Source organism: Mytilus edulis, chromosome 1 (genome assembly GCF_963676685.1).
Source record: "Mytilus edulis chromosome 1, xbMytEdul2.2, whole genome shotgun sequence".
Lineage (NCBI taxonomy): Eukaryota > Metazoa > Mollusca > Bivalvia > Mytilida > Mytilidae > Mytilus > Mytilus edulis.
Window position 1 is genome coordinate 123,096,992 of NC_092344.1, and position 23,962 is coordinate 123,120,953.

The 23,962-nt window shown below is 33.1% G+C and overlaps 1 protein-coding gene across 2 annotated transcripts in view; it reads right to left on the reverse strand.

Annotated features, from left to right (window-relative positions):
- Window positions 1–1,476: 1,476 nt before the first annotated feature.
- Window positions 1,477–23,962, reverse strand: part of LOC139518584 (basement membrane-specific heparan sulfate proteoglycan core protein-like) — a 49,906-nt gene continuing 27,420 nt past the window's right edge. Inside the window, exons 9-23 of one of the 2 annotated variants that reach the window (XM_071310065.1) lie at window positions 23,190–23,492; window positions 21,932–22,237; window positions 18,953–19,255; window positions 16,532–16,837; window positions 15,985–16,284; window positions 15,530–15,829; window positions 12,744–13,040; window positions 11,740–12,039; window positions 11,048–11,353; window positions 10,307–10,561; window positions 7,543–7,830; window positions 6,666–6,788; window positions 5,836–5,986; window positions 4,759–4,824; window positions 1,477–4,600 (exon numbers count right to left, since the gene is read on the reverse strand). In XM_071310065.1, the coding sequence (XP_071166166.1) occupies window positions 4,384–4,600; window positions 4,759–4,824; window positions 5,836–5,986; window positions 6,666–6,788; window positions 7,543–7,830; window positions 10,307–10,561; window positions 11,048–11,353; window positions 11,740–12,039; window positions 12,744–13,040; window positions 15,530–15,829; window positions 15,985–16,284; window positions 16,532–16,837; window positions 18,953–19,255; window positions 21,932–22,237; window positions 23,190–23,492 (3,821 nt within the window). In that variant the 3' untranslated portion in view covers window positions 1,477–4,383. The other variant, XM_071310072.1, reaches the window with a different exon arrangement.

The following is a 23,962-nucleotide window of genomic DNA, read 5'->3' on the forward strand; positions in this document are numbered from 1 at the left end:
AGAAACAAAGATATAGAGCGGACGATAACAAACCAACATATTATTGTATTCATAAAACACCCCAAAAAAAAGCTCTAGTAAACAACAATATGAGAAATACTATCATGATGAAATGAGCGAATAATGGATAGATCATACATATTTATCCGTGGTAGAGTTTTTACTGCTTCAGACGTAATTATAATAGTTTAGTCTAAGATACATAATTTTTTTATTAGATGTTCGTGGCTTTGACCTAGTTGTCATATAACTTCGAGTACTCTCAAACCTGTTCCTAGTGTCTTTTTGTTGCCGGGGTGTACAAGTACCCGGCCACGTACACTTGTTTTTTTTTTGTCCATCTGATGTGTTAGGCCTTTTCAATTGATTGTAGAGTTCGTTCGTATGTTGTACTGTTATACCACTGTCCCAGGTTAGGGGGATCCTGCTAACATGTTTAACCCCGCCACATTATTTATGTATGTGCCTGTCCCAAGTCAGGAGCCTGAAAATTAGTGGTTGTCCTTTGTTACATTTTTGGTTTTCGTTCATTTTTTTTGGATATAAATTAGGCCGTTAGTTTTCTCGTTTGAATAGTTTTCGTTTCTCATCTCGGGGCCTTTTATAGCTGACTATGCGGTATGGGCTTTGCTCATTGTTGAAGGCCGTACGGTGACCTATAGTTGTTAATGTCTGTGTCATTTTGGTCTCTAGTGGATAGTTGTCTCATTGGCAATCATACTACATCTTCTTTTTTATATTTATAATATAATGATTTCTTTGAATGCATCCTTCATTAATTTGTAAGATTTTCTACGATAATTCAGCCGATCTTTAGTATTCCATTTTTCATGCCTTACATGTTGTGTACTGTGTTACGAAGCTAGCTAAAACTGACGAGGAAAGCTAATATCCGGCCACCGAAAGCTTTATTGTTGTCAAGCTTAGTTGGTCGAGTGGTCTAGCACGCCGCGCATAGTACAAGGCGATTTGGCACCACAATATATCAGTAGCACGATTTCGAATCAAGGTCAAGGAAGAACAAATATTTGCTTCTGCAAATTGACAGATCTGACATTGTTGGGCTGCTATTTAGAAAAATCATAACTTACAGATTAACTTCCAAATTTAAAATTACTTAAAATACTAAACTCGTCCAAAGGATATCTTCACGTCTCAATCTTCAAAATCGATTATCTAAAAAGAATACAATCGCTAACAATTTTGATAACAAAAATCATGGTAAGCCATATATCAATAAGTGTCATGCCAATATCATGACTAACATGTCCCCGTCTTTCCACCAACAACAAGGGCGCTCATTTTCCTTTAAATGTTGAAACTGATATCACTTGAAAAACCTACAGTTTTATATATTTACTCACATGAAACAAACCGGGGTCCGGTTTTCAGTACGTAGGTGAAACTTGGAAATATTTATTTAAACGCACACAAGAGCACCTTTTTCGTTTTAAAAGATCCCATACATTCAAGTATCATCAATCAAAAAGCACAATCATCCTTTTTTGAATATTTAACACTCCTACCTTGAGCAATAGTTAATAAGCAGCCTGGGGAATTTCATTCAAAATTTGTACAAAAATAAAAAATAATTAAATGAATTTGGATTAAAGAATTAAAAACAGTCTATCATATCGGTCTTAATGACAAGATCATCGGAATTGGTAATATATCTAGAACAGATTCTGTTACCATTTTGGATATAGTTTCTAAAACAGTTGGTTTGAACCCTGATCATGGACGTAGAATAAATCGCAATAAAAGAAAATTTCATAACAATACAAATATATCGGACCTAATTTTTATTAAAAAAAAAAGGTATGCATTATCAATTAACCAAGCTCTGTTCTTTGCCTGTTAATGAATTACATCAACTTTTGGGGGAATGCAACACAATTCTATAATACAGTTCTAAGTATAAATTGTGCAAATTTTAATGGCCTAATGTTCTTTTAAACTGTTTCCCAAAATTGATTGCCCTGAAGATCATAAAAAAACATGATTTTAAAATAAATATTTCAATAAAGGGTTTGATTTTGTAAATATTGTCGTTCTTGTTATGATCATTATCTAAAAGAACAAATTTCTGGCTAATTTGATAATACTGAACTCCCTCTTATTTGTAACAATTACAAACAAATCTACATGGAAATATGTGTTTAATTACAGCGAACTGTCTACAAATATGTTTTTTTTGTAATGTGTTTATTGGCAAAGAAATACATATATAATAACAATCTACATATATTAGTATCAGGGACAATACCGATAATCATTAAAATTGCAGTAAATCCGATTACATTTATGCCCCCAGTTCCCCGTCAATTATTAATTGGAAGGAATGTCATAACATCATCCCCGACTCACTCCCTACTGTCTGCTCTAAATGATTAATACGCGAAAAAGCTGACAAGAAATCATTAATTTTTTTTTAATTAGCCTATGAACATAGTTGATATACGTATTCAACATTTCAAAGATCATTTTACTCCTAACAACAACCATAATAGCCCAGTTTCTCGAATCACTTCGGTAAGAAACATAAACATTTATGTACCCTTTTACAAGCATGTAATGGCTTTCGAAGCTGCAAACAACTCATTACCGAAAAGATATATATCGTCTCATTGCTATTGTTCCGTTACTAAACTATATATTCTACCTACTAGTACACTTGGTAGAATACAAAACCTGGTAAAACATTGTTCAAATCAGGCCTTTGAAAATTGGGGAGCAAATTACTTTCGAAGTGTCAAAAATAAGTTAGAAGAGTATAATAAATTTCATGGAGACTCTGATCAAAATTTTGATTTTTTTACCTTATATACCAGTTTGCCCTAATTATTAATAAGAACAATTCACAACCTTGATTAAATCAGCATTTAAAAAGTTGGAATCTGTATATATGTTCAAACTCTTTAGGTTGTTTTTTAAAAACAAACAAAAGACCTGTGTCAGTAGGACCTGCTTTTATTCTGTGTGTGTTACATTTTAATGTTGTGTCGTCATTCTCCTCTTGTACTTAATGCGTTTTCCTTGGGTTTGGTTTGTGACCCGGATTTGGGTTTTTTTTCTATCGATTTATGAGTTTTGAACATCGGTATACTACTTTTGCCTTATTTATACTATAACTGCTCTTGAATTTTTACGACATAACTTCTTTGTTCGCTATGCAGATATCGTAAGAGATATCGTGGCACCAAATCGCCTTGTCCTATGTCCGACGCGCTAGACTATTTGACAACTTAAACACTATATATACATATAATTCTAGACACTATATATATATATAATGCAACTATATAACAGCCAAACAATGTTAAGTTTTTGGTTTTTCACTGGCCAGGATTCGAACTCATCCCACTGAGATATTGTGGCACCAAATTGCATTACACTTTGCCCAACGTGTTAGATCACTCGACCACCTAGACTCTACATATAAATTGACTAAATAATAGCCAGTGCTAAATCGTACCGGGCGATGGGTCATATATTTATGATACAGTACACTAAAAAATATAATACATAACAAGTCTAAAAAGGTACAACATCACAAAAAAACATAACAAAAAAAAACATGAACACTATTTAAATATTTCGAATAGCCTAAATCCTTTATCAGTACGATAATGATGTAAAATAGATCATATTCTGCTTAAATCTGGAAAGTTGTACAGTTTGGATTTTCTACTCTTTACACAACACAGTTAAAACCGAACGCATGCACATTTAAAAAAGATGTAGGTTATATAGATTTTAAAACAGAGACTGCAAATAAATGCTTCAAATAGAAAAGTAATATGGGAAATAAACGTGTACAGCTCTAAAATTTCAAAGGCGACGACAATTATGATGTTAATAATAATAAATGCTTGAAAATGCATTACAAAAAACAGCACTGACCGATCTAAGCTGGTATAATGTTTCAAATTTGAATGAATATTTATTGATAATGATTGAAATAATAATTATAAATTTTGACAAAGGTCACATAACTAAATTTGCCTGCGTACTTGTACATCCCTCCCGAAAACACTGTTATTTAAACTAGTACAGTTTCCTTTTATTTTAGAGTTGATAAGGTTATGAAGTAGCAACAGTTAATCAGAGGGCATACATAAAAAATCATAGGATGAGTCACTCGTTTTCCTACCATCACTTGTTTCCACTCACACCTGCTTCCGTACTGGACTCTTACAGTTTTAAGAAATGTATTCCTCCTCCCAAAGTTCAATATTGACACAATATAGTCCAGCATAAAGGTGATAAGGCATATTACATATTACAACAAGTCTCTGTTTCTATTTTGCATTGTTCGCAATCAGTATCAACTGAGGACTTTAATACGAAGGAAATCTCTGGATCTCGAGTCCCTGGGTCTCTCTAACTTTTCATAATTTCTCTCCTATCTCCTACAAATATTTCGTTATCACGCAATTCTTCGTCGTAAAAACGTTCGTAATGCCTTCTTCTTCTATCTTGTTGTCGTTTTGGCTTTAATTCCTTATCATTTGTATACTCAACATCGTGCAGATAGTATTGTTGACGTGTTCCAGTAGTTGATTCAGACGTGTTGTCTTTGGCACGATCTAGTGTCAAACTGTAACAACACAATGAGTACTATAATACAACAAGTCTTATAATAGAAAGTTAAATAAGTTTTATGATATACACATACAAACAAAACAACAACAAATAAACAAATGAAAGTAAAAATACACTGAAATTCATAAGAAAGAAATGGAATATCCCACTTACAGTTGTTTATCATCTCCAGGCGTAAGGAAAATGTACTTGGTAATATCGTAGTCATCGGATTGTTTCCTGAAATATAACAAAACCGACAAGTATCAACTCTTTTACTGAGAATTTTATGCTCATCTGAAATATTAGATTCGAGTTCAAGTAACAACCTCGAGTAAAGGTAAGATGGATACTGTATATCAGAAAAGAAAGGATGCGCAAATCAAGCAAAGCGCGTCGGAAAAGTACAATTTATAAATTTTATATTACTGAGATATGTCTTGCCTTTTTGTTATTTTGTTAGTTAAATGCAAGTGATTAATTTAAAATAACAATAATTAAGCATGTAAGTTATGCAAAATATTCATTCGATGGACAATGCATAAAAATACATTGAAATCATATACCAAGGAAATAAAGTACCCCTGCTTATATAACTGCATACATAATATCAATAGCTTAGCAATAGTTGTTTCCATACACTGACATAATCACAAAATGAAACATGTGAACTAAACAAAAGTTTCAAATTTAAATTCAATACAATGTGACTGAGGGGGCGGACAGGGTAAAAAAAAACCACAAGGAAGTAATTTGTGCCAATGTAATGAGTATGCTAATACAATTGCATATCAAATATCATTTGACTATAGCTAAGGCTAGTGGTTCTTCATGAACTAACATACTCACAAACCTATTCGTTGTTGATGCCAAAGACCAAGAAGACGCATTTAAAAGGGAAGGGAATTGTAGCTACGACAAATGGAACATATCCGATATTATCTGTGAAACGGTAATTCCCTAACGGTCAACCAACTCGTGATGGTGTCCGTAAAATTAACGAAAGGATGATTTCAACTTCACCATTTTGAACTTTTGGTTTTATAGTTTCCTTGTGATCAGCAAGTCTCTATCATACGCTATGTTTTTGTTTTCATAGTTGCTAGCCGAAAGATGTCCTAACGTTTCTGAGAGCTACTGCTCATTTTGCAGTTTTTTTGCTATTCCCAGTTTCGTTATTAAAACAGTAATAAAAAAAAAGAAAATGTTGATATGTGTTACATTCTTTGATAAAAATAATACTTAACTTACGGAATCTCGTAAAATTTTGGTATTTTTAATTTATGAAGATAGAAAACCGATTCATGTGGATCTTTGTAGTACATTTGTTTCTCCATTCTCTTCTGATCTCCTTGTGGAGTAACCTTGCCTGTCTTTCTACCACACAAGGGAACACAGTAACCTTAATTTATAAATAAATACATGCAAATAATGATTAGGGCTTATCTTTTATTGTCAATATAATCTACACTAGGGATTATTGACAGGTTTTCGACATATTGTATTTATAAGATTATTGTCAACTGTTGTTGTCTTTGACTTATAGATGTTTGGTGTCTGTTTTAAGTTGTTGGTTGTTGTGTCATTAGGGAGACATTATCATACTATTTAACATGTCTATGACAACATATATTGTGGGAAAGAATCATATAGCAGTTTAAAGATTTCTAAATAGTGGCGCCATATAGTTATCAATATAGGAAATCTATGAATACTGAATTTATTAGATTCGTGTTTCAATCAACTGTTTGATCCTTAACTCACATGGTCTATTGTGATATCGTTTTGTTTGTACAATCATATTTATTTATGTATCTAACTTTTTCTGTACGACTCCGAATGCAGACTTGCATTTTTAACAAGGTAGCAGAAAAAAATAGCAATAAATCAAACCGATCAGTCCTCATTTACAATGTTCCAGTTTACATGTTCATAGTTCAAACGAGCAGCAATAACAAGTGTATGCTTCGACTAGACTGAAATAAATACTTCCGTATAAATGGCTACGTCAATGCACGCTCTATGATATATGGTTTAAATTTAAATCAAGTGAGTGTAATTGTTCATATACAAAACTTAACCTTTGCAACAACAGCATAAAACAATGGATAACAGTAGCAAAATAAGAATGGATAAGACGATTGCGACTATTTCTCCAGTAGATAATGTCGACGAGTCACTCGATGATGCAGCAGGTCCCGAAACTACAAGAGTGAAAGTATATGTGAAACTTTTATGTTTCAGATATACAAATAATCTGAAATATCATAAAAATGAACAAAACTTAAAGCTGACACACACACACACACACATACACACACACACATATACAACACAAGTATTAATTAACTGGATACTAACTTAACAATGTATACAAGATATACAAGGATACAGAAATTATATCGTGATAAGTTGAGGGCAACTATTTGAACGTTTCGACATATGTAGGCGCATTTAAGTCTGTCGGGGATGTGTTGAGACAAACCTACATACTTGAATATCGGGAATGTGACGAGACAAACGTAATCCCCGTTCAGACAGTCTAGAATGTACCAAAACAAAGGTAGAATACTTAATACAATCTAATATCGGGAATGTGAGGAGACAAACGTAATCCCTGTTCAGACAGTCGAGAATGAACCAAAACAAAGGTAGAATACTTAATACAATCTAATATCTGGAATGTGACGAGACAAACGTAATCCCTGTTCAGACAGTCGAGAATGTACCAAAACAAAGGTAAAATACTTAATACAATCTAATATCTGGAATGTGACGAGACAAACGTAATCCCTGTTCAGACAGTCGAGAATGTACCAAAACAAAGGTAGAATACTTAATACAATCTAATATCATGTCCACACTTTTTAAGACTTTCCCAAGAACATTTAAAATATATAAATACAAATTTAAAATATCTAGTAATATTTGATCCTAATTCAAAAAACAGATACTTACTTGATGCATCAACGGAAAGAGTGACGGATGATGAAAATTCTTGTCCAACGGAGTTCACAACTGAACATCTGTATGAACCCTCGTCAGAAGCAGCCAGATCAGTAATTGTAAGGCTAGGATTGGACAAGCTGCCGCCGACGTATTTGTCACCATCAACTGTAATACCTTGGTTTTCTTTACTCCATATAATATTAGTAGCTGCAGGATTCGAAACATAGGAACACTGTATTGTAACAGCCTGTCCTTCAAATCTTTGAGACGGCTGTGTGATAGTTACAACTGGCACATCTGTGGAGACAATGGTACATATTAAAAACGTAGGAACACTGTATCGTAACAGTCTGTTCTTGAAATGCTTGAGACGGTTGTGTAGTAGTAACATCTGGCAAATCTGTAGAGACAAATGTACATTTTAAAAACGTAGGAATATTGTATTGTAACAGTCTGTTCTTCAACTATTTGAGCCGGCTGTGTAGTAGTTACATCTGGCACATCTGTGGAGACAAAAGTACATATTAAAAATGTAGGAACACCGTATCGTAACAGTCTGTTCTTGAAATGCTTGAGACGGTTGTGGGGTAGTAAAATCTGGTACATCTGTGGACACAAACGTACATATTAACAGCTTGTCCTTCAAATCCTTGAGAAGAATGTGTTGTAGTTAGATATGACACATATGCGAACAAATCAATAAACTTTCAATAAGTTAAGTTGTTGTTATTTTGGACAAATTTCTAAATTAAATAAATATACCTTTACTCTAAAAACAAAAGATGAGATATGATTGCCAATGAGACAACTGTCCACAAAAGATCAACATGACACAGAATTAACAACTATAGGTCACCGTACGGCCTTCAACAAAGCCCATACCGTATAGTCAGCTATAAAAGGCCCCTTTATGACAATTTAAAACAATTCAAACAAGAAAACAAACAACCTTATTTACTAGTATGCATTTTGTTGGGTGCCTTCATAGCTTGCTGTTTAGTATGAGCCAAGGCTCCGTGTTGAAGGTCTAATTACTTTAACCTATAATAGTTTTTCTTTTACAAATTGTAACTTGGATGGAGGGTTGTATCATTGTCGCTCATACCAAATATTCTTATATCTAATAATACATAATGTTATCCAAATATATTTTGTTTTAATTGTTGTTCTACCAGATTTTAGCATGAGGTTACAAGTTCAATGGAGAAGAAAATCAGGAAAACAAAGATATTATGTATCAGACCGTTTCCCGTGAATTCAGTTTATATAATAACAGCCCATGTCGTAATTTATGTGCAAAGACTATATTTGAATGGACGACTTGTAACACCTATTGATGGCTTTTTAGATAATGCAAACGATTATGTTTTGCTGTGTATAAACTTCAAAAATGCTTTATTACAGACAATCCTAAAATTACAAATTTTGCGTTTAGGTTACTTCCTTTTCTAAATTTTGCCGTGACGCTTGAATACTTTAAAATAAAACGATTATAGGAATACAATGATGTATTCGTAGGATAAATTATACAATTTCAGACATAAAGGTATCATTCTAACAGAGGAAAGAAACAAGAGAGTAAAGACCCCTCCAGTTTTAAGCAGTGTGTAACAAAAATGTGTATCGTACTGTAGTAGTCAAGCAGCAAAAAATGACGATGTCCTTGTGCCAATGATAAAATTGATTTCAAAAATCATAAAAAAAACGTTGTTACATATATACTCAAACAAGAATCAAACTAGTTGAGATATATTAACACTTAAAAATGGCGACAAAGGAACTTCACCATTAAAAATGGATGTTTACAATAGAAAATGAAATGTCATAAATTGTAGTATTAAGCTTCGTGCAAAAGATATATATGGGTGCGTGAGTTATTTTGTATTTTGTAATGAGATAATGAGACACAGTGGTATTACATATGATAGACAATCAAAACTTTGAACAAATTCAAAAAATCAATATAAGACGGCAATTTATTAAGTACTTCCATCAAATTTTTGCAACTCCAAAAGTTACTATTTCACTATTTTCAAAGTGTTTAATGTATATTTTCAAGTGTTTTATGTCACTTCCGAAGCAAGTACATAATTTTTGTTTGTTACATGACTGTGTCATCTTCAGAAAAATGGAGACAGTATGGAAGTTGTTCAATTAGTGAATCCCTTTTGCAGAACCTCAATGTAAAATGGACGTAAAACAATAATGATATAATTAGCAGCCTTATTAGCCGGCACAAAAATCCTAGGCTAGTTTCGTTTATTCGAAATATAGTACAACTATGGTTGTTGTGAGGATAAATATGTTTAATAATTCAGTTATAAAAAGAATCTTGTTAAAATTTGATTCTAATTTTGTCTTGATTTTGATGAATTTAAAGTTTCTTTTATGAAGAAAACGGCTGCATGGCATATCAAATAAAAACATGAATAATTGGGGATTTGTATATGATATTGTTTCTATATTTTGAAATTTTGATAAATTTCTCTACAGCAACTTAAATGATAAGCCAGTTATTTCAAAGTGTTTCTGAGTTTGACTGTCCCTCTGGTATCTGTCACCTTTCTTATTCAACTAATATTAGGATAAACGTAAATGGATTAACGTTTAATCGTTTACAATGCCATTTAACAAAGAGAAAATATATTTTAACAAACCAGCACTTACTAATATTATATACTCGTATCAACAATATAATTGTTCAATTACCAAAATGACAGTTGTTTAGATATTTGTTTTTGATAAGTAAACAAACGAATGAGACGATACTTACACTGAACATCTAAAGTTACCGCTGCGTCAGCATTACCATAGGCGTTGGAAGCCCTACATAGGTACGTTCCAGCATCTGTCCGTGTCGAGGATGTGATCTGAAGAATAGAACCTGTGGACAACTGTGAATTGGTATTGTCCTTAAACCAGGTATATGTTATCGTTGGACTGCCTTGAGTCGTACATATAGCTGTTACAGTCTGGCCTTCATTTACAGTTATTGGACTGGGAATAATGGCAATGGATGTAGGTGCATCTAAAACAAACACACATAGAGTTTACACATTTTAAACAGTTTCTACAATATTTGCTTATCTTGATGTAGTTGCCCTACTATATCTAATACTACTAACATGCATACTACTTGTCATACGTTGTACATATCTCTGTCGAACTAACTGAAAAGCTTCTGATAGACGTGGTGTGATTGGACCAGAACATGAAAATTGCCTTAATTTGGCGTCGACATAGTTTTATTAACTATGGTCTAGAAAAATGGAAATATTCAGAAGAGATTAAGTCATTCAAATGCGAAATGTGTGAAGTCATATTGCTCATATTGCTCATATTCATATTAATAATGGACTTGGACTTTACTTCTTTGATATAAGTCTATGCTTTTGCCACACCAACACCTGTGTAAGTCTGTTTCCCGACCGTTATTGAAATTTTGACAATATTTGTATATTCCGAAGGCATACCGAATGTTTTACAGAGGGGACCAACCTACACCTATACTTACTTCCGATAACACCCAAGTTCGTCTGTGAACTTTGACCTGTGCCAACAGCATTAGTTGCATGACATATATAATTGCCTTCATCAGACGTGTCTACATTGTTGATAGTAAGGGAGGCTGACTGTGTTGTTGATCCAGAATACTTTGTAGAAGAAGCAGGGTTAAGAGTTTCTGTATTACCATTGTTGTTCTGCCGTGTCCAGTAAACAGCAGTGTGTGCTGGGTTTGCAGATACTACACAAGCTAGTGTAATTGTATTTCCAATGTTTGTTGAATATGTTAATTGCCGTAGTGTAACTACAGGGACGTCTAAATAAACATTAATTTAGAAAATATAAAACAAAATCACATGAATAAAAATACAAATTAACTCATCATAGATACCAGATTTGCAATTTTGCATTTGCGCCAGACGCTCAAGTAAGTACTACTAGTTTAATTTCGATTAATGAGTTGGACTGTCCCTCTTGTATCTTTCGTCCCGTCTCTCTGTTTAAACATTGTTTCATATTTTGTCACGAATAGGTCCTTTATATATGAGTGTTATGGGTGTTTTCCATCATTGAGGGATGTATAGTTTCATATTTGCCAACATCTAAGTTATTTTGACTTTTGTAACGTTCTCTTGAGTTTCAAAGGCTCATATTGAAATACAAGAACTGAATTGATGAATTTTTATTTGAATATATACTCACCTCCAATAACCGTTAAAGGTCCTTGTATACTCTGACCAGTTCCTATAGAATTAGCTGCTAGACATATATAATTCCCATCATCGTTACTGTTGAGGTTAGTTATGGTTAGGGATGGTGTACTGACAGATGATCCAGTATATCTGGAGTTTGACATGTCTACAGTGGAAGTTATACTTCCTGAAACTTTCTGCCAATAAACCGAGGTAACACCGGGATTAGCAGAAACAGTACAACCAAGCGTAATTGTATCTCCATAGTTACCAGTAAAAGATGTCTGAGTGAAGCTTACATTAGGAACATCTGGAATAAATAAATCAATATTGATATTGTACTTTTTCTTTGTATATATTACAGGAAAATGCAAGCTACATTGTAGAAGATATTGGGGCAAATGCAATTTTAGATATCTATCTTTCTTCATTTTGTTTATTTCTATATGGTGCATAACGCATAATAAAATAATTAATCTTTGTGAAATAGGGATTACAGGAATACTGTGAAACTGTATACTCGTCAAGTAACATTAACCATATGCGGATAACTCTTAAGAAGTTACAAGATCTAATTTTTTTTAATTCAGTCATTCTCTGTTATAAATTATATCAAACACTTTTAATTATTTAATTTCAGTCCGCAGCACCACTTCTTTGGATTTGAGAAATAGTCTGTCGTAAAGCTGTAGAAGTCGTCAACTGAAAGCTCTATCAAACTACAAAATTCGTACGATGATTTTCAAATTGTGCTTAAGTGTTGATAATTCAAATGATGAAAATCGAACTTTGATTATTTTCTAACATTGTTGTCTATTAGATCCTCTTGACCTTTTAACGCTTAAAAAATCGTTACTATATACTACACATTAAGTCCTTTTCATTATATATATAGAGAGAAAAAAAAACGTTTCTAGAAAGATGCATTCGAACTATTTTTAGGCGTGAATGTCACTCATTTTTTATGGACGTAAGCAATTAAAAAACGATAATGTTGAATAATATTATACATACTGCCAGTAACAACCATTACAACTTCAGTACTTTGTCCTGTTCCAACGCTGTTTGTAGCATAGCAAACATATGTGCCCTGATCTGATAACTGTGCATTTGATATTGTCAGGGATGGGGAGCTGGTGGATGATCCGCTAAACCTTCCATCAATGTTCACACTTGTAGATGAACCACTAGATATGTACTGCCAGTATACGCTGCTGTGTTGTGGGTTAGCTGTCACGTTACATGTGAACGTAACAGAATCACCAATAGTTATTGTATAAGATGTTGTAGGCGTTGTAACAACAGGTATATCTGATGAGAATATAACATAATTTTAAATTGAATATATATATATTCTTTGAAAAGTAGGATCGCTGATAAACGACGTGTTCCTTGTCATCTCACCCATTGGCATGCCTTATTATTTCCTCCGGTTTTTTTTTTATTATATTTTTGATATATGTTTAAGCTACTTTTATTTCATTTTTTTTTTAACGTGGATAATATATTGTATTGCACTCTATTGCTGTTAATAATTTACTTAGTGTACAGCATTGCACTAAGTATCCCTGATATATTAGTTCATATTTATTTTTTAACATGATTCGAGTTAGTGACCCTATGCATGCATCTAAATGTATTCTAGTGTTTTATTTTATTCTGTCTCAGATGCATATATATATATATCTTGGTGCAATGTTTAGTCACCCTAAACATTGCACCAAGAGCATTCCCTACAGCCAGGCCATACGAATAAAAAGGATTTGCTCCACCAACGATGTTGCCAAAAAATGACTACAAGAACTTCGCGGTCATCTAAAACATCGAGGCTACAAAAGGAAAGACATTGATAAAGGTTTTTCTCGTGCTAGCAACATCAGCCGAGATGAACTTTTACAATGTAAAGTCAAAAAGGTCAACAGGAGGGTGCCTTTTGTGTTGACTTACCATTCAAAATTTGACAACTTGTCTCACCTTATCCGCGAAAATTGGAAAGATATCGAAAAACATCCTAAACTATCCAAGATCTTTCCCGAGCCAACTGTACTGGCTTTCCGCAGGCCCAAAAGCCTTACAGACTTGCTGGTTAGAGCTGAGTTATTCTCTCAAGCAGGCTCTTCGTCAGTGGGCTCTTGTAAGGGTTGTGGAAACAAACGATGTCTGACTTGCAAACAAATACTGGATACCCAGACTTTTAACAGTCACTCCACTGGTACAGAATACACCATATTTTGCAATGTTAATTGCAAGACTACAAATGTTGTGTATCTCCTACAGTGTAAATGTGGTAAACAGTATGTAGGCGAGTCAGAACAGCCGTTTCACAAACGAATGAACGGTCATCGTAGCGACTACCAATGCAAGCCAGACCTCCCTCTCAGTCGACATTTGAGATCCCCTGGCCACACTAAGGCAGATCTCAATCGACTGACCATTACTATCATTGACCACAAATTTGCTTGGTCTAGGGAGGATAGACTTACTAGGGAAAGATTTTGGATAAGAAAATTGACAACTTTGGCACCAAATGGGATAAATGAAAAGATGTAGTTCGACACCATGCAGTGCTTCACATCTGGGTTATATTACTTATTATTACAGTCTCCGTTTCTATTTCTTTACCTTACTCATCTCTAAAATAAATCTCATTCTGTTGAATATAACAATTTAAATTGCTTAATTTTTTTAGGGATGCATAAGTACCAAGCCACGTCCAACTATTTTACTTTAGGCAAAATTTTTTATTATATTTTAACGGCCGTTTGTTTTAAACATCGCAGACTCTAATGTAACTACACTACAGTTGTCAAATCGGAAATATTTAGAAATTTAGACCGTTCAGTGCTGTTTATTTGGAATTCTTATTGACGCAATCTGTCTTGTAACATCATAATATCGACACCGTTAAAGCTTTAAAATTGTGCTAGTTCACATCGCACATTATCATTTTTATTTAAAGCATATATTTGAACTCTCTGATGTAATTAGTCATATAACCTATGTCATATTCAACAAATTTTTAGAATGGTGCAAGCGTCTTAACTGATGTTCAGTTTGCCTTTTTTATTGTATAAATTTCAAGATTTAGTAAAAGTTTAATCTAAGAAGACTTAAAGATGATTCATTTAACATCAGAATCTGACTGACGAAGGATATCTGTTATCCGAAATATTTATAAATAATTACATTTATAGTTCCTTTTTATATCATTGGTGTTGTTATGTACACTTTTTAGGCGTTTATATATATATACATTGTTTAACCATTCATAATGTGCATATCATGATGAAACCATATACCAAATTTCAAGTGTTATGTTTCAGTGATATAACTATTCATATGAAAAGCTTTATGTACATATATACCCGTATACTTTCATTTAGATAAAGGATCTTAAAATGGGATCCAACGAATAATAATGAATCCACAGTATACAGTAATGTAAGTCTTGTCATATTATTTAAGTAATATATAAACACAAAGACGTTCAACTCTTGTCAAATAGAGTGTGTGGTTTTTTTTTTGTATAGAAATGAAGAGGTTTAAAGCTAGGACTATCGTTTGTATAGTTTGCTTTCGTTAAACGCCATATGGTAACTCAGATAACTTTTGCTGTAATTGAGGCATAAAAATACCCGTTTCAAAATAAAACGAGCAGATATACATAGGAATTAACTTATACAATTAAACTCCAGGAAATAACACTCACATATTAGGAATCTGTACATAATACTAATAGTGTTAAATGGAATACATATGTGGTTAACATGACACAACAATATCTTACTTTGTGTACTTACTTCCAATCACATCTAAAAATGTCTGTTGACTGCTGCCAGTGCCCACACTATTCTGAGCATAACATTGATAGTATCCTTCATCAGACAACTCCAAGGCAGTGATGGCTAGTGATGGCGAACCTACAGTCGAGCCTGTATACCGCATATTGTTCATATCTATATTTGTCATTTGCCCGTTTACCAGTTTTCTCCAGTAAACACTTGTTTCTGTTGGATTAGCTTGTACTGTACATACCATTGTTACAGTTTGACCGAAGGTACTAGAGTACTGATTCTGACCAACAGTAACTGTAGGAATGTCTGAAAAAGAAATATGTTGAGTTTCGAATAATCTTATTTGATTAAACAAAAATATAAATGATATAAGATGATTAAACAAGAACAGATATTTGCATTGATGACAAATACATACAAAGACGCATACACAACACAACAAAACACACACAAGTCCTTACTCCCTGTGACAACTAGTAATGTCTGTTGACTGGTTCCGGTTCCAACAACATTTGTTGCAGTACAGATATAATTTCCTTCGTCACCAGATACAGCATTACTGATAGTAAGAGATGGTGTTTCGACAGTGCTACCAATCATCCTGGATCCATCAACTGTTACTGTAGTGAGTACACCGTTAACGGTTCTTTGCCACGTGACAGAGGTATGGGATGGGTTAGAGGAAACTGTACATTGTATTGTGACTGAACTGCGTAGCAATACCGAATACATGTTGGAATGTATAGTAACCACGGGAATATCTGACAAATAAAAAAATATAAATTAAAGTTACTAGTGGTTCAAAATGTAAAAACAATTATATTCTTCTATTATTTGCCGTTTGTACATATACACTACCAAACTTATTTTAAAAATGTATGAATATTGTCGGTAAATGAAAATCTTCATACTGTACATTGATTTCCAAATTAAAATATGATTTATTTTAAAAAATGGTCTAAAACACAAAGACATATATACTATTTCATGAATGCATTGGTAATTTACCTCCAAAGACATCGAGGAAAGCTGACGTACTCTGTCCGGTACCAATACTATTGGAAGCAAAGCAAATATAATGTCCGTCGTCATTAAGATCAGCGTTATTTATTTGTAGAGACGGGTTATTGACTGTGGAACCACTATACTTGTTGTTACTGTTAGCTACATTTATATCTGTGGTTACGCCATTCTTTATCTTTCGCCAGTAAACGGTTGTATGAGTTGGATTAGCTATGACGGAACAAACCAGAACAGTAGAATTACCAAAGTTGACGTTGTAGTTCTGCTGTTGTATTGTAACAGTTGGTATATCTGTAATTGTTTAACCCCATATTTGTACTGCACGTATCATATAGAAAAAAAAGTTATCTAGAAATGAAATTTTGTAATATTTAGAAAACAACCTTCTCATGAAAAAAAAAACGGAAAGTTGTTTGTTTCTAAACTGTTTCTAAATGAAGTATTTGAATGTATAATTCGGTGACCAACAAAACATGAGGACATAGGATCTAAGTCAATTACTCATTGCAATACATACTTCTAATGCATCATTGTCAAGTAATATAGTGTAGTGTCAACTCTTTATTATACCTTGCGCATCAGATTTGTTATGATAAAGAAAAAAAAGGCATTAACATATCTACAATGTGCCAACAATTTATGCAAGTATAATATATCGCATTATTAACTTCTTCCTGACCGAGGATGCATCCGGTATTGCTCTCTTTTCATATTTGATATAACAATACATAATGATTTAACAAATATAAAATATATTTTATGATTCTAAAAATAGATTAGCATTCTGTAATAATACTGAAGAGATGGGTAGATGAAAATTTCTTTACGCATAAAAATGCTCCGTGATTTGTGATAATAATCTGATATCCTTGTTTAATACCAAAGATATCACTTCTCTAAAAGACAGCTGAATTTTATGAACTATAGTTAAAGTATGCAGTGTTCGGCACACAGAAATGAAAAGTAACAGTACGGGTTCCAGACTCGGTCTTGTAGGAAGTAAGTATTCATATCTACTTCTTTCACATTGTTAGGTTGATTTTATATGCACGTTATAGCACGCCATTGAAGCATTTCAGTTATATTGGAAAATGAGGTAAGGCGTCTAAGCTGCAGTAGTAAGAAGTGAACATTACACGTTGCTGCAAGGGTCGAGAAGAAGTTAATAATATGATCTATTCTAACATACTTAGGTTGGTTTTTTATGCTTTTACAGCACGTCATGTACGAATAAAAGCATTTCAGCTGTACATGTAGTAGAAAATACGATAAGGCGTCTGAGCTGCAGAAATAAGAAGTGAATAGTACACTTTCTAGCAAAGGTCGGGAGGAAGTAAATAATCAGATGTACTCTTACATGCATTAAAGCATTTACTATATAAACAAATAATGCATGCCTTTATATGATTTGTAATATTTATGGGTGAACACATTTTTAGTTGTTGTTGAATTTTTAAAAAGAATTTGCCAGGATATTTTAAATGAAGTTAACAAAACTTGAAAATTTATTTACGCGAATAATATCCCCATCCCTTAAAACTGTGGTGGGTAGATGCAAACATTTGTTTGATGTATACAACATGCTTATAACATCAAAAGACATACAGTTTGAGAGAAGTTGTGTGAAAAAAAAACCTTAAAAAATATTTGTGAAGGAACTCTTCGGTTTTTAACAATAGGAAAACTATCTTTTAATGTATTGTATGGTGATTGCAGTAGTCTAGTGACTACTTTAATGTTCGATACCAGAAGGAGACCTCGTATAGAAGTTTTGTGCACATAATCCAGTTTCATATATTTACGATATTCTTTAGAAAAAAAAAGAAGCATGAATTGGAAGGGGAGAGGAAAACAACGACTTGGTTGCATTTGAACACATGAGACCTATAAATATGTATCTAGATTTTGTCTGCACACGCAAAAAATGACTCGACTGCTGTACTGACCTTTGATGTTATGTTGATTGTCATAAAATTAAGAATGTCACATAAATTTGACATGATCAAAGAAAATGACACACTGGTCAGGTAAACACATGTATGCCTATAATGAATTATTGCCTAAAGTAAAAAAGAAGCAGACCAAACCACGAAAAGCTTAGTTTCGGTCAAAGGTGCGGATTCAGTAGTAGTTTTGGTAAAGCTTTTGTGAAAGGTGAGATATTTCTATATTAGGCTAACGTATGTATTAACCATACATTTTTTGGGAGGGGTAAAAATGTGAAAAGCCCTACTCAGTTGGGATTCTCAAAAAGTAATCAAAAATATAAATTTTATAATAACATGCAAAATATCTCATATTCCATCATATTGTGTATCAAAGGATTCTGGAAATAAGTTTCTGTAGAAATGACTGGTTGATAAACCAGTTAACAAATATCGAATTTCAGTTGACTGTCAAACTTACCCCCCGTAACGTCTAAGAACGTATTTTGACCGTTTGATGTACCAACAATGTTTGTAGCATAGCACAAGTATATTCCCTCATCTGATCTCTGAGTGTTGGTTATGGTCAATGATGGACTTGAGGTGGTACCTCCAGAATATCTACTGTTACCATTTATATCTACGTTAGTTTGGACACCATTGACCACCTTTCTCCAAAACACGCTAGTCTGAGTAGGAGTTCCAGTAACAATGCAAAGTATGGTTACCTGTTGACCAATCAAAACACTGTAGGATGACTGTGGAACGGAAACAGTAAGAAAGTCTAAAAAAAAATATCAGTTTCATTGGAGTACGTTCAAAACGGTGTTATAATAATAATAATAATAAAAAAAATTAGAGACGTTCAACTAATAAAACCAATGAAAATGTGTAGTTTAGATCGTGCAATGTTTATCTTTAGGTTTTATTGCTACATCGATCGTTTCTGTGGTAATTTCTAACTGAAAATCTAGAATTATACCAGTTTGAATCGCACGTTTTAGTTACGCAACTATCATCAAAGCTTGAACTTTAAAAATTGTACCAGTACATGTCTATCAGTGCTATATATTTTGGATGTATGAATACGCAGCATCTATTCTAATTTCTCAAACGTCGTCAAATTTAGAAATAACATCAGTTCAAATAGGTCATTCCTCTTTATTGGGAATGTATTTCTACGAAGTCACTCTTGTTAAAGCAAACCTTATAGCAATGTCAGAAATTTTACCAGTTCATATCAAACATTACTATTCTGTTTACAAGCATGTATATGCAGTCTCATTTGTTAAAAGTTAACTAATGTAATTTTTGAATTTTCTTAATTTAAAAACATGTATTTCGGAGTTTTGGAGATTGATTTAATCAAATCAGAATAGATTGATATGATTCATTCTACATCATTATAATCATGTTGATAAAAACATCTGTTTTTCGAAATATTAATATTAACTTACATTTAATGTTTCCATTTTTCAATAATGGTCTAGTTTTTAACTGCACTTGTATTGCAGGTATTTAAGTTATTTATTATGTACTGGTATTACTTCTCGTAACGATGCAGTGTCCTCGCAATAAATATCATTGACTGATATGCAGAAGTTCCATTTATTTATATACGAATGTGTGCATGACTGGCTTTGTGTAGTGACATCTGCATGTTATACATTTTCCATCAAATTTCTTATAATTAAAAATACCAGGCATTTGAATAGTTGTAAAATGCAACATAGTTATTATATGTGTACATGTACTCATAAACTCTAATTGTCAAAACATAGTAACACATGTTTAAATCTTACAAATCTGATCAAATATGTAATAAAGCCAAACAATTACAAATTTGAAGAGCATTGAGGATCCAAAATTCCAAAATGTTGTGACAAGTATGGCTGAGGTAATTTATGCCTGGGATTAGAAAATCCTTAGTATTTCGAAAAAAAATCATACTTTTGTAAACAGGAACAGGGCCAATACAGAAAAAAAGCTGGAAAACAGCCGTATTGGTCCTAGGGCTAAAACAGGACGTTCACTTGCGGTTTTCAATTTTCTTACGCCATTACTGAACTTTGGAAATATCTTTATGCATAAAAACGTTTGAATAATATTTTTTTTAAATTAAACCTAAAACAGGTTAAATAATGTTCAATGTTTTGAAACGTCTTAAAGTTTTAAAATGGAAAAAAACCAGGGCCAATACAGAAAAAAAGCGGGAATAAAGTCGTATTGGCTCGAGATCTAATACGGGACGTTCACATCCGGTTTTTCAATTTTCTGATAATCATTTAATAAAAGGGTTATGAACTGGTTGATTCTGAATTGCCACTGGTATAGATTTGCGGTCAGCTGTATAGGGTCTCGAGGCCAATACAGCGAACCTTGAATCTATAACAGATAGTTATATTTAACACTTTTAATAAATGATTATACAGAAACAGCAAGTTAATAACATTATAGTATTGTAATTTTCATTGTTATTAATAAATGTTACAGCCTTACAAATCTAATCTTGAATTCTATTCTAATTCTATCTTAATTTTGGGAAATCTTTTTAGAAATTCTAATGTGACGTCACTTTGTGCGCTGATGGCTTTCGCTAACTCGAATGTGTATTGTTTGTACTGGTATAGGTTGTTTTATGTCATGGATTCATTTTTATTCTGTAGTTACATTGTAGTCACCACTTCGTTTTTATCATGTAAATCCTTATATAGTCATCTTGACAATTAATTGTCTAGGAGGCTGAAACTTGTTGTTAACTCGGCCGTCTTCATTGCCTTCCCTTGTGCGTGGTTAACCAATTCTATGAGATCGAATGATGTCTACGGGTGTTAGATATTCATCGATGGTTTTGATTAGTTCTTTCAGTAACTCGTTTGTATTGGTCACAACTGTTTGGAACTTTTGGTCCTCAGTGCTCTTCAACTTTGTACTTGTTTTGGCTGTCGAACTTTTTTCATCTGAGCGTCACTGGTGAGTCTTGTATGGACGAAACGCACGCCTGGCGTTTACAAGTTTATACTGGTACCTTTTGTTTGCTATTATTAGTGTGTTTCTCTCTCTGTCTTATGTGTTCTCCCATGTATTTGTAACGTAGTCCTGTCATGTAATGTTGTTAATAAAAATTAATTTTATATTTAACATTGCGATAAAAACGGGAGGTTTGGCATGCCACAAACCCAGGTTTAAACCACCATTTTTTCTTCAAATGTCCTGTACCAAGTGAGCAAAATTGCCAATTTTATATTATAGTTCGTTTCTGTGTGTGTTTTATTTGAATATATTGTTTCTGTTGTGTCGTATTTCTCTTCTTATATTTGATGTGTTTTCTTCAGTTTTAGTTTGTAACCCGGATTTTTTTTTCAGTTGATGTATGAATTTCGAACAGTGGTATACCACTGTGGCCTTTATTTATTCATGTTGAAAGCGGATTAGAAAAAGAGCAATATGTAATACTTACTACCGACAACATCTAATGAGGTAGTTGCACTCTGTCCAGTTCCCACACTGTTTGTAGCATAACATGTGTAGTTTGCTTCATCACTTAATGCAGCATTGTTGATAGTTAGAGATGGAATGAGAAGCGTGGAACCAGAATATTTCCCACCACTATTGGTGACGTCGATATTTGATGTTGTTCCACCTAAAGTCTTCCTCCAGTAAACTTGTAGGAGGGCAGGGTTTGAAACGACTGAACATCCAAGAGTTATCGAACTACTAAAATTTACTTCGTATCTAAGAAAGCTAATTTGTACTATTGGGACCCCTACAAAAGAAAATGTTTATATGTGTCTTCGCAACAATTGAAATTGAAACATCGCAATGCAATCTGTTCAATCAATTGCAACTTAAAAAAAAAAAACAATCATGGGCAATGTCACCAGTGTGTGACTACAGTTCAAATCGATATAAGAAGTTCAGTACAGTACTAACATCAAATATTCGACCACATATGTTTGCCTCACTACCTTACTTCCCTGATGACTATCTCAATTGAATGGTGGCAACATACTGGTTATTCCATTATTTACTAAAATACATTGTATATACATTGTGTAGGTACATATTGGTTGACACAATACTTCTTAGATTTGGAAGAGGTTCTTAAATTGATACTCTGGTCGTTCACTTCAAGGATCACACTAGTTATATCATTAGTTATTTGTGGTAAGTGTTCATCCTCATGTTATTTAGTTTTTAACTTCAACTTGAAAAACTCCCTCTAATTGTCATGGCGGTTACACCTTACAAAGAATAAGGATTTTAGATAATAATGTTGATAAATCTAAAATAATTTTTTTCAAAACAAAATCATCTGCCGTAGTTTTGTTCTTATATAACAATAAAAGGTTAAACTGCCTGTAGATTGTAGCTACAAAATCAATATAAAATATCTAGAGTTTTAAATATCATTGATAAAAATATCGAAGTAAAATAAAAATAAAAAAAGCAGAAAATAAACTACAGCTATTACCTGTCCCTAGTTAATGTGCTCTCGTTTGTTTTTTTTATACAATACGCCGTCTCGTTTGAATTGATGGACATTTTTCATGATGGGGCTTTTTATGATCACCTATACGAATAGGTATTTCCAATGTTAAGACTAAAGGATTTCGATTAATTGCTGATTTCCACTCAGGTGAACTCTTTTAGATAGTTATCTCGTCGGGAATCATAACACATATTACTTTGTGTTCATCACGTTAAAATCTACATACCTCCAGTAACTTCTAGGAACGTATTCTGACTGTTTGATGTACCAACAATGTTTGTAGCATAGCAAACGTATATTCCCTCATCTGATCTCTGAGTGTTAGATATTGTCAACGATGGACTTGAGGCGGTTCCTCCAGTAAATCTACTGTTTCCATTTATATCTACGTTAGTTTGAACACCATTGACCACTTTTCTCCAGAACACGCTAGTCTGAGTAGGAGTTCCGATAACAGTACAAGATACGGTTACCTGTTGACCAATCAAAACGCTGTAGGATGATTGTGGAATGGTTACAGTTAGTAAGCCTGAAAAAAATATATCACTTTCATTTTTATTTACATATGTCGAACACGATGAGATATATATATATATACGTATATATTTGAGACTTTGCATGCACCCGAAAATTATGTATTACAGTCGGTATCTCTCTCTTTTTTTTATCTAAATTCCCATTATGAATCCATTTCCTTGTTAATGAGTTAAAATGGGTATTACCATCAAAATAAATCTTTTATAAAATTTTCGTTTAACCTTTAACATTTACACAGATTTAAAATAACAATTGGTATAAATGAAACGTGACGCAGAATGATTGCCAATGTGAAAACTACAATCAAAATAAACCATAAAGTAAGCTATAAAAGACTAAGACAGGACGTAATGTATTAATCAAAACAAGTTTTTTTTAATAACAGAAAACAACCACAAGCAATAATATTTCTATTTCTTTTACATGGATAATGTGACAGATGTTATCATGTGCAGGAAGATA